The sequence below is a fragment of the Coenobita brevimanus genome, chromosome 4 (assembly GCF_032717465.1).
Source record: "Coenobita brevimanus isolate Jiangsu-jjx chromosome 4, ASM3271746v2, whole genome shotgun sequence".
In the NCBI taxonomy this organism is placed as follows: Eukaryota; Metazoa; Arthropoda; class Malacostraca; order Decapoda; family Coenobitidae; genus Coenobita; species Coenobita brevimanus.
Window position 1 is genome coordinate 36470667 of NC_136957.1, and position 12579 is coordinate 36483245.

General features: G+C 38.4%; 1 protein-coding gene across 1 annotated transcript in view; it reads right to left on the bottom strand.

The window, feature by feature from the left end:
- LOC145396736 (uncharacterized) overlaps positions 1 to 12579 on the bottom strand; it is a 104042-nt gene that overhangs the window by 25127 nt on the left and 66336 nt on the right. Inside the window, exon 2 of the mRNA XM_080270025.1 lies at positions 9850 to 9892. Coding sequence (XP_080126151.1) covers positions 9850 to 9892 — 43 coding nt within the window. The remainder of the gene's footprint in view (positions 1 to 9849; positions 9893 to 12579) is intronic.

Consider the following 12579-nt stretch of genomic DNA (forward strand, 5'->3'; position numbering starts at 1 on the left):
TTTTGTTGTATTGTTGTGTGTTGTGGTTTTGTTGTGTTGTTGTGGTTTTGTTGTGTTGTTGTGTTGTGTTATGTATCTGTTGTGTTGTTGTTGTTGTTTCTTTTGTGTTGTTTGTTGTTGCCCCAGTCTCATTTGAAACGTGAACTCAATGGACTATAAGCTTAAGTTGCTCTTCTGCAGTCCACCATTCTCCATTCAGGGGATAGGTAAATAGCTGAGGGACGTTATATAACTAGGCAGTGGATCCTTCCGGTTATAGAGGTGCCACCACGTGAAGGCGTCACTCTCCAGCACGTCATTTGTATTTAATTTTTGGTAAATACTATAATTCTTTTGCCGTATTGTAAGTTTTCGGATATTGAGGTCTATTTCCCGTAATTCCGGGGCAGGATAGGACAATACTACGGTTCTGTATCCTTTCCATAACACTTCTTCGTGACTGGTATCGTATTCTAGGGCTAATCTATTGTTACAGCTCGGCATTCAAGATGGAGAGAGAGCAATTTTAGGCCAAGTTCAGTTATTATTATTATTATTATTATTATTATTATCATCATCATTATTATTAAGTAGTAGCTAATAGTAGTAGTAGTAGTAGTAGTAGTAGCAGCAGCAGCAGCAGCAATGGCAGCAGTCTCGCAAGATGTCGATAGCTTTTCATCATTTGTCACAATTTTGAGATGGTGTAGAGGAATTATTGGCGATAAGTCTCCATTGCAGCCAAAAGATTCCTCAAGTATTGAAATCCCAACTGCTGGATACCTCTTGGAAGAACAATAGCCTGTGTTTAATAGGAATATAATCGTTAATTGTGTGCACAGGAGAGAGAGAGAGAGAGAGAGAGTGAGAGAGACAGACAGACAGAACAAAACAGAAACATCCCTGAATACGTAGACAGATAAAAAGCACTGAGCCAGCAATATAAAATGTCAGACGGCGTGAAATTATATATATGGCGCCGAGTGTAAAACGCCATTATACGCGTTAATGTAGGTGTTAAAGAGTCATTAGTGTTACTCTTATATTTAACACCCTCATAACTCACAACGCTGCTTACGGAGAGGCGCATGTAAAATTTTCACATCTTTTAATTATTTTTGGCATGGATTTTTTTGTTTTTTGATAATTTTTTTAACTTTTTTTATTTTGATTTTTTTCCTATGTGCTCAAATTCAACATCATAACTCACAACGCTGCTTACGGAGAGGCGCATATAAAATTTTCAAAACTTTTAATTATTTTTAATTATTTTTGGCATCTTTTAATTATTTGGGGAAAAAGAAGTGTGTGGTAATCATAGGGGCATTTGTCTTCTTAGTATAATAGGAAAAGTGTATGGTAGGATACTTATTGACAGAGTTAGAGAAAGAACAGAGAAATTAGTTGGAGAAGAACAGGGAGGCTTTAGGAAGGGAAGAGGTTGTGTAGATCAGATATTCATTCTTAGATCTTTAGTGGAAAAGTTTCTAGAGAAGGGAAAGAAGTTGTATGTGGCTTTCATGGATTTGGAGAAAGCATATGACAGGGTGGATAGACAAGGATTGTGGAAAGTGTTAAGAATATATGGAGTAGATGGGAAGTTGTTGAATGCTGTGAAGAGTATGTACGATGGTGCGAAGGCTGAAGTGCGTGTGGATGGTGAACTGAGTGAATTTTTCTCTTTGAAAGTTGGTTTGAAACAGGGATGTGTCATGTCTCCATGGTTGTTCAATCTGTACATGGATGGGGTAATAAAAGAGGTACAAGGTAGGGTAGTGGATGTTGGAGTGGCCCTGGTGAGAGAGGGTAGTGTTTGGAAACTCCCTGTACTGTTGTTTGCAGATGATACTGTGGTGTTGAGTGAAGACGAAGGGGAGCTGCAAGGCTTGGTGGATGAGTTTGGGAGAGTGTGTAAGAAACGGAATCTAAAGGTGAATGTAGGGAAGAGTAAAGTGATGGTCTTTGAGAGAGGTGAAGTCAGTGAATGTACAGTGAGGTTGGATGGTGAGGAATTGGAAAATGTGAGTACGTTTAAGTACTTGGGTAGTGTGATGAGTAAGGATGGAGGTTTGGAGGGTGAAGTGCTTGAAAGGGTACAGCAGGGAAGAAAGGTTGCTGGTTCTTTGAAAGCGGTGATAAGAAACAGGGAAGTGAGCATGGAAGTGAAAAAGTTACTACATGACAGTATTGTAATACCAACTCTAAAAATTTGTCATTTTTCTGCTTTATATAATTAATCTGCCCTTATTATGCGTATAATAGCAATAATAATAATAATAATGGTAATAATAGTAATAATAATGATAATAATAACAATAGCTCTAATAATAATAATAATAATAATTATAGTAATAATAATAATAGTAATAATAATAATGGTAATAATAGTTGTAATAATAATAATAGCTGTAATAATAATAATAATTGTCGTAATAATAATAATAACTGTAATAATAATAATAATAATAATTAATAATAATGATAATAACAATAGCTCTAATAATAATAATAATAATAATAATAATAATAATAACAACAACAATAATACAATAAATAAATAAATAACTAATAATATCATATCCACAAATCTTGAGAAATACCTAAAAATCCTTACCACACGTGTTCCTTCAGTCATAATTCTCAACTCTTAATAAGTCACTGTCATGCTGAAGACATATGCTTAACGGGAGGCTGATGTATTACGCTGCGCTGGCTTATTGCAATGGGGAAGAGTATAATTTGCAAGATTAGTAGAAGTAGGAGGAGGAGAAGAGGAGGAGGAGGAGGAGGAGGAGAAGGAGGAGGAGGAGGAGTAATGATGATAATAATAATAATAATAATAATAATATTTTTTATGTGAGGAAGAAGGAACCAAAGGCCACGAGCCCGCAATAACTATTCCCTCCAAGAGAAAGACAAAATACAAGAGAGAGCCAAATTCAAGATAATAATAATAGTAATAGTAACAATGATTGTCATAAAGACTTTGTAGTTACTTGTAGAGAAGTATATTTTAGACTTGTGGTCGAGCGGCTTTTATATCTTGTAGTAGTTTCCCCACCAGATGTCATGTAGTGACGGGAGAGGTAAAGAATAGTATGGGACTATTTTTATTTGTCTTGGAAATATTAAACAGGTATAATAGTATAAGTCCTGGGTAGCTACCTCCCTGTCTCGCTATCTCTCTCTCTCTCTTGTTCTAAGGCTAATCTCCGTCTCGACCTCTCTCTAGGGTCGCTTGTCTCCTTCTAAACTCTCTTTCCTAAAATCTGGTGTAGTAAGGATGTGTCACGTATGTTCCTCATGGCAACCAGACCTTTCTCACGAGAGGACTGCTGACAGCTAACTGCATCATCTCCTTACTGGCCGCTGTCGTCAGCTTTCCTCCGTGTAAGCATGTTTAGCGCTGCTCGCTTCTCGAAAACACAACACCTTCTCATCATTTGACTTCCTGCTTCTATCTGTCTCTCTATCTATCTATTTATCTATCTATCTATTATGTAGTCCTATATTTGCTCGGCCGCGCGAAAATGGCGTACCATCGACATTTAATAGTTATAATATATTAATACATACTACATACACATTATAATGAACTTATAAGCTAATTAAGTGAAATACATAATATTGTAAAGTAACATAATTGTATGAATATTGTATACATATATTATTCATAGTAAATAGTGATTATTCAGTAATATTACATTTTAAATAAGTTGAATACATATTGGAATAAATGCATTAAAGTGAATTATTTAACTGTAATACAGTATGTACTTGGGTTATTATAGTGAAATGCATACATGCAAGAATAAAAATAGTTTAAAATTAAGATTATTGTAAGAGTTATTAATATTTCATTCAAAGATAATGGTACTGGTTTGTCATATATGGGTCATTCTTCTTTGTGTTATTATTATTATTATTATTATTATTATTATTATTTTTTTTTTTTTTTAATATATAATTAATACTATATACAAAATATATACACTTCATTCAGGGTGGTTAACTGTGATGTTAACTCTCCCCCCACTAAACAATGACTCCAAATTAGCAATTCTTGCATGCATTCTGTGCATTGCGAACAGCAATACTGCAACTACAATGCAGAAGATTATAAAGACAGTAGGTGCTGGGCTATACACATAATATGGGTTGAACATACTCAAACTCAAATCTTCCCAGGGCTTCATTGTTTCATTGATCAGCTGCATAGTTTCAAACTTAGGGGAAGTCAACTTAATACTTGTGCTCATGTTTAAGTCCATATCAGGCAGTGGGTGGAAATGTTTGTGTGTATGATTGAGAATGGCGTAGTGATTGATAGTGGATAAAGTAGACATGGATGGTGTAAATACCGCACAGTAGTCTGGTGCTATGTATAATCCTGAGGCTGATGTATGAGATGGTGGTATATCTGGACAGACTATGTAAACTGTTGTGTTATGAGGGAAATAAAAAAACTGCGAGTGTCCAATGCGTTGATGGTGTACAAGTTTATCTGGAGCAAAAGTGAAGTTGCAATGATGATGAATATTGTCATTTCTGATGATAGCCATTTCACAAGGGACTGTATCAGTAGGCTGAAACGTGAAAATGTACGCAGGACAAAGATGAACAGCATGTAAGGATGTGCGGCACTTTCGCTCAATCGTTGACTCACTTGCGAAAGTGACAGTGTCTCGTCTCTTGGAGACCATGATGAGTTCGGTGTCTGTGTTGATGTTGATGATGACTAAAGTGTTGTTGTTTCTATAGGGGAAGGGGTGTATTTGGTATACTGTGAACAGGTCTTCTGTGATGAATGGTACATGAACTATCACTGATGTTGGTGTTAGTGTTGCTTCCAAGTACGGGTAATATTGCATAAATTCCCTACTGCGGAACAATGGCTTCAATTTATGTTTATGTATGCCTTGACTAACTATCTGACGTAGCTCATGAACTGGGAGTAAGTCATTTGTGATCTTGCCATCACCAGCATTCGAAATTCCTTGCATAAGTGCCCTGAAATGATCTCTAGAGTTCTCTAATTGTAGTAGAATCGTGTCAATATGTTCTGTGATGATGGAGAAGTGCTGGAAAAGAGTAACGTTGCCCTCCACGTCATTTATTTTATCTATACTCTCGAGAGCTACGTTTTCTGCTTGTTTCAGATTTTTCACAATTGTTTTCATTGCCGAGTTCTGTCCTGTGATGAATTTGTCTTGGTATGTTAGTACCTGAGCTATCTTATTAAATTTTTTGTTTATTTCTTTAAGGTCATCCTCTGTAGCCAATCCAAAGATGTTCCCAAGAATTGCGCCGCCCAGATCGAACACTACAAAAGTTTCGAGATTTGGTATATGGTTACGAAATCCACTTATTCACCGACCATAAACCACTGGTGGGTATGTTTAAAGAAAAACTCCTTTCTGGGAGGAGAGCAAGATGGAAATGTACAGTTTGCTTCTCGCAAACACAACACCTTCTCATCATTTGACTTCCTGCTTCTATCTGTGTCTCTATCTATCTATTTATCTATCTATCTATTATGTAGTCCTATATGATAATAATAATAATATTTGTGGTAGTCGCAGTATTATTATTATTATTATTATTATTATTATTATTATTAGTAGTAGTAGTAGTAGTAGTAGTAGTAGTAGTAATAATAATAATAATAATAATAATAATAATAATAATAATAATTACTGTTGAGATTAATTATTTTATTATTGCCACCTTTGGACGATTTTAGTCCACGTGGGAGAGTCTTTTCAAACGAAGATTTTATAGTGAAGCTCTGTTTTAAGGACCACCCTATATCTATCTATCCATCTGTCTATCTGTCTGTCTGTCTCTTTATAGGTAGATAGATAGATATACTAGCCAGGTGATTTTACTCCACTCGCCTCTAGGACTTCCGGCCTTAAATTGGCTGTGTTGAATACCTGTTTATTATGTCTGTCTACCTGTATATATGGATTTCTGTCTATGTATGTTTGTATGTCTAAAACTGTCTATATGTCTATCATTGTCTGTCTGTATCTATCTGTCAGTTTGCCTCTGTCTATGTATCTATTTGCTTATTTAGATTCTTTATTCGTGCCCATCTTTGTATCTGTCTATCTATCTGTCTGTCTGTCTGTTTGTGTTTGGCTATCTATCTGTGTGTTTGTTTGTTTGTTTGTCCATCTGTTTTTTGTCTATCTCCATTTATGTCAGTCTGTCTGTCTGTCTGTCTCTACCTAATTCTTTCTCTTGTCTATCTGTCTGTTTGTCTGTCTACCTAACCTGCCTACCTACCTACCTTCCTTCCCTCCTTCCTTCCTTCCTTCCTTCATTCCTACATACCTACCTACCTACCTTCCTACCTACCCACGTGCCTACCTACCTACCTCCCTACCTACCTACCTATCTACCTACTTGCCCACAAATGTTTATCTATCTCTCTGTATCCAACTAACTATATCTATCTATACCTACCTACTTACCAACCTACCTACACAACTTAATCCAAAATAAAACCACCTGTACATTTACTAACTCAAAAAATAAATTGTCAAAAATCCACCAATAGCACAATGGCATTAATTTTTTTTTGGCATAGACATTTGTATATTTATTTATTTTAATTTTTTATTTTTTTTTAAAGTGTCACTGAAAGGTCAGGCCAAATCCTCACGCCTGTTGTGGTATTATTATTATTATTATTATTATTATTATTATTATTATTATTATTTTTACTGAACTAATTTTCGAGAGTATGAGAGATTGACTAGGAGAGTGTATGTGTGTGGGCCGGAGGGGAGAGGGTGTGGGGGAGACCGAGGATGATATGGAGGGGAGGGGATGAGGGGTATACCAAGGATGAGATGGGGGATGGAAGGTATGTGAGTGAGGAGGGGCTGTTAGAGAGAGGGCTGCCTGATGGTGGGGGACATGGAGGCGATTCGTTTGTGGCTACCCCTTGCAGTATTAAGGCGTCTGGTTATAGGTAGATAAATACGTAGGTAGGTAGTATGCTATTGTATATGTAATGAATTTTGTATGATTTATTGTTTTTAATACATTGCCGGTATTTTATGATGTTAAGTAGGATTTGTGTCTTTTAACATGTAATAAATGTGTATACGGTATATATATTTATATACATAAGCAGTATTTGTTATTTATTTCAGTCGGGTTTGTTTTATTTCATTATTTTAATTTTATTTCATGCAGTTTGTAACGATAGGAAATATTCTGTTTTGCATCTCTGTCTTGTATATATATATGTATTTATTTTATTAATATTATGTACTGAGACCGTAGACTTAATTGACTGGTTATGTGAGGCCGTAAAAGCAGTCATTCGACAGGAAAATGAAATTACTTCAGTAATTCTCTAATGTAATTGACGTTGGTGGAGGTACTCGCTATCTGAGTTCTTGCTGGTTTCTTTTATTTACAGTAATTCTCTAATGTAATTGACGTTGGTGGAGGTACTCGCTGTCTGAGTTCTTGCTGGTTCCTGTTATTTACGTCTTCCATCCGTCCACCGCTGTTGTTCGTAGCACCTTGGCTTCCATTCTTGTATTCCATCGCATCTTTTGTTTCCATCATTCGTTGCCTTTATTTCCATCATTTATGTGCAGTACTTTATTTCCATCATTTTTTATTTTCATTGCGCGTTTATTTCCATCATTTCTTTTATTTCCATTGCTCGCTTATTTCCATCATTAATTTACATCGCTTCGCTTCTTTTATTCCAGTAATTTGTTTTATTTCCATCACTTCTTTTATATCGAGAATTTCTTTTTATGTATTTCCATCGCTTGTTTTATTTCTGTATTTTCCATTTCCACCGCTTGTTTTATTTCTGTATTTTTCATTTCCATCGCTTGTTTTATTTCTGTATTTTCCATTTCCACCGCTTGTTTTATTTCTGTATTTTTCATTTCCATCGCTTGTTTTATTTCTGTATTTTTCATTTTCACCGCTTGTTTTATTTCCATCATTTCTTTTCATCGCTTCTTTTATTTCCATCATTTATTTGCGTCATCCATTCCTCCGCCTCTTTTGTTCCCATCCTCGTCTTTCCTCTCCGTCCTCCTTTTGCTCCCTTCCTCGTCTTTTCTTTCCATCCTGCTTTTTGCTCCCATCCTCGTCTTCTTTCTCTACGCCTCCACCACGGCCGCTGCTGGTATCGTCTGCACTTCTTTCAATCGCTTGTTTTATTTCCATCATTTATTTGCATCATCCATCCCTCCACCCCATTTGCTCCCATCCTCGTCTTTCCTCTCCACGCCTCTGCTGGTATCGTCGGCACTTCTTTTCATCCCTTCATTTATTTCCATCATTTGTTTACATCATCCATTCCTCCACCCCTTTGGCTGCCTTCCTCGTCTTTTCTCAGCCATCCTCGTCTTTTCTGTCCATCTCCACGCCTCTGCCACGGCCTCTGCTGGTATCGTCGGCACTTCTTTCATGCGTCACCGTACCCTAATTAGTGGGATTCCGCTCTAATTGAACAGCATTAACTGGGATCTCAGGGGAGGAGCCAACTTTTTGCTGCGGGGTTTTTACAAGACTTTGCGGCCAGAAGAGGATTGGCGGGCGTTCCTGATATGGACCCCGATTCATAAGTCGTCATCATCATCATTATCATCGTCGTCATCATTATTATCGTCATCATCATCATCGTCATCATCATCATCACCACCATCGTCATCATCACCATCATCATCACCATCATCATCATCATCATCATCATCCGGACCTCCATTCTCACCCTAGGGCAGGTGGGAGTAGCAGCGGCCAGACAGTCCAAGTTTGCTTAGTCCAATGGGCCACGCTTCCATTGACTCATCATTCAAGCCTCCGGAATCCTGGCCCTATCTGATATGCCTAAAAACTTTCACCACATTCTGTAGCTTCACGTAAACGTATTTGTAGATGGTAGGCTGGGGTAACTGTCATCCACTCACATGGTTTAGTGTTGCCTACGTCTTCCTTCACCATTATCATTCTTTTTCTGGGTCTGCCTTCCTCCCTGTCTATTTCTCCCATCCTTACTGTCACTATTTACTACTATTCCTTCCACTTAGGCTTTACACTGAGAGGCAAGCTTGTAACCCAGGAAACCACTTACAACGCTGCTTAGATAATGTACAAAAGGATATTAACTAGCCATATCCTAAAATAAATAGCTAAGGAAGAGGTGTTAGGGAGTTTCCTTACCTGATGAGAAAACAAGCCAAAGAGATGCACCTTGAAAAACGTGGTAGTTGAATCGGGATGTCTTTATCTTACAGACTCCCTAACACCTTTCCCTTTGCGATTTATTCTTGGGTATGGCTGGTTAACATCCTTTTATACGTTACTTATGCAGAGTATGGAGATATTTGAAGGACTTTTATAACACTGAAGAGGGAGAGGAAGATGTAATAAGCAGAATAAACCGCTTAGGTAGAGGTATAAGGGAGCTTCCTCAACCGTCAAGAATACGGGCCCAGGTGACATAGGAAGCTCCGTAACATCTCTTCCTTAGCGATTTACTTTGACTTGAAGGTAGTGAAAGGGTTGTGAAAGATGTAGGCTATCAGTGAATGGATTTGTGGCCCACTTTACCTGGCGTTCTGTTTGAGAATTTTCTACCTTTTATGCTTTCCTGACTCTCTCTCTCTCTCTCTCTCTCTCTCTCTAGCTGGCGTTCTGTTTGAGTGTGTTCCACCTCCTATGCCTTCCTCAACCCCCTTCTTCCCCCCTCTCTCTCTCTATCTGTCTGTCTGTCTGTCTGTCTGTCTCTCTGTCTCTCTCTCTCTCTAGCTGGCGTTCTGTTTGAGTTTTCCACCTTTTATGCATTCTTGAACCCCCCCCTCTCTCTCTCTCTCTCTCTCTCACCTGAAGGCAGCAGCAGCAGAAGCCACACTCGTATGATAGGGGCCTGAAAAAGACAGAGGACAAAAATTAATTCCACACATATAATTCTCAGTATTTTCCAACAATAATTCCATAGATAAAGACTGTATTCATTTTTGGTGTTTTTATTCTACAGGGTTTTTGTAGAGTTATGGAAAAGCCGTAGAGTGATATATTTAATAATTTATATATTTTTTTTTCAAGGGATTGTGCTCAGTTGTATACCGAGGGACGTACATACATACATACATACATACATACACATACATAAATACACACACATACATATATACACACATACATATACACATACATACATGAATACACACATGCATACATACATAAATACATCATACATACACACATACATACATAAACATACATACACACATACATACATACATACATACATATATACGTACATACATAAGTTCTTTTTTATGCCTCCGACCCTGGGCACTCCACCTACGTACCATACACGTCCACACACCGTACATACATACATACATACATACATACATGCACGTAGATACACATACACGCAGCTACATGTATTTTCTCTCTCCCTCATAAAAGTTTAGCCTGTATTTTTTCCTGTATTAACACTCTCTCTCTCTCTCTCTCTCTCTCTCTCTCTCTCACCTTATTTGACCAGCCCCACATTCCTGCTGTCACCGCTACGCCCACCCCTTCCCCCTCTCCCCCTCCCCTTCCCCCTCTCCCCCTCCCCCATCCCCTCCCCTTCCCCCTCTCCCCCACCCCCACCCCCTCCCCTTCTTATCATTTTTCCCCTTTCCCCTCTCTCCTTTCCCCCCTCACCATTCCTTCCCCTCCCTCCTTCCACCTTGCCTTCCCCCCTCCCTCCTCCCACCTTGCCTTCCCCCCTCCCTCCCTTCTCCCTCCTCATACTTTCTCTCCCCTTCATTCTTCTGACTTCCCCAATTCTCTGGCATCCCTCCTTCCCCTCCACTCCCCTCCCCTCTCCTCCCTTCCTCTCTATTCCCCTCTCCTCCCTTCACGTTCCCCTCCCTTCCACTCCCCTCCTCTCCCCTCTCCTCCCTTCACGTTCCCCTCCCTTCCACTCCCCTCCCCTCCCCTCTCCTCCCTTCCTCTTTATTCCCCTCTCCTCCCTTCACGTTCCCTTCCCTTCCACTCCCCTCCCCTCCCCTCCCTTCCTCTCTATTCCCCTCTCCTTCCTTCTCCTCCCCTCCCTTCCCCCTCCCTCCCCTCCCCTTGCCACCTCCCCTCCCTCCCCTTTCACCTTTGTTATTGACATTCTCTCACTGGCTTTGGTATTTTTTTTATTTTTCGTTAATTTTTTTATCTTGTTTAGTTGTGGTCAGTGTCCAGCTTTATTGATTTTATTTTTATTTAATTATTATTTAGTTATATTGTTTCTTTCTTTATTTTTATCTTTTATTTTTATTTTTGGCTTCAATTTGTTTCCCTTTTTTTATTTAGTTATTTTTTCTTTCTCCATTCTTGATTTTTTGTTTTTTTTTTTGTTTTTTTTTTCTGATGTTCTTTTTTCGCTACTCTTCGCTCTTTCTCCCTTTTTTTTACCCCTTCATTTTCTCAATTCATTTTCCATTGTCAGGCAGGTATTTATGTTGCCTGTCTATCTGTCTGTCTGTCTTTCTATCTATCTCTGTGTTAATTTGAAGAAAGATGTGTTGTATTGAAAGAGTCAGTTGATACGTGTCTGTCTGTCTACCTTTGTCTAATTATCTATCTGTCTGTCTAGCTTTGTCTAATTATCTATCTGTCTGTCTGTCTGTCTAGCTTTGTCTATCAGTTTATCTATCTGTCTGTCTGTCTGTCTGTATCCTTCTATATTAATCTATGTTTGTCTGTCTGTCTGTCTAGCTTTGTCTGTCAGTTTGTCTATCTGTCTGTCTGTCTATCTATCTGTCTGTCTAACTTTGTCTGTCAGGTTATCTATCTCTGTCTGTCTGTCTATTTGTCTGTAGCCATCTATATTAATCTCTGTCTGTCTGTCTGTCAATTTATCTATCCGTCTCTGTCTGTCTGTTTGTCTATCCATCTCTATTTATCTATCTGTCTGTCTGTCTGTATCCATCTTTATCTATCTATCTATCTGTCTGTCTGTCTGTTTGTCTATCCATCTCTATCTATTTATCTATCTGTCAGTCTGTCTGTCTGTCTGTGTGTGTCCATCTATCTATGTATCTATCTGTCTGTCTGTCTGAATCCATGTATATTTATCTATCTGTCAGTCTGTCTGTCTGTCTGTGTATCCATCTATCTATATATCTATCTGTCTGTCTGTCTGTCTCTGTCTAACTGCTCATCTCTCCTGTCTTTTTTTTTTTTTTAATTCTTCATACCTTTTGATTTTATTTCACTTAAGAAAGATGTGTCGTATTGAAGGAGGCAGTGAAGGCTGGTACTTACACTCGTGGTTGTGTGTGTGTGTGTGTGTGTGTGTGTGTGTGTGTGTGTGTGTGTGTGTGTGTGTGTGTGAACAAAACAAAAGTCTGCTTCATCTTGACCCAGACTTGGTGGAAGGGTTGAGGATCAGCCAAGGAGTTAATCACGTGTTACTGAGAACAGTAGGTGGAATGTCGGGGTCACATAACAAACTCAGCATGAACAACATTTATCAGATTTAAACCCAGCTTCGTGGAAGGGTTATGGGTAATGCAAGGAGGAAGGGGGATTGGAGAATTTGCCATCAGAAGTCAGGGTCAG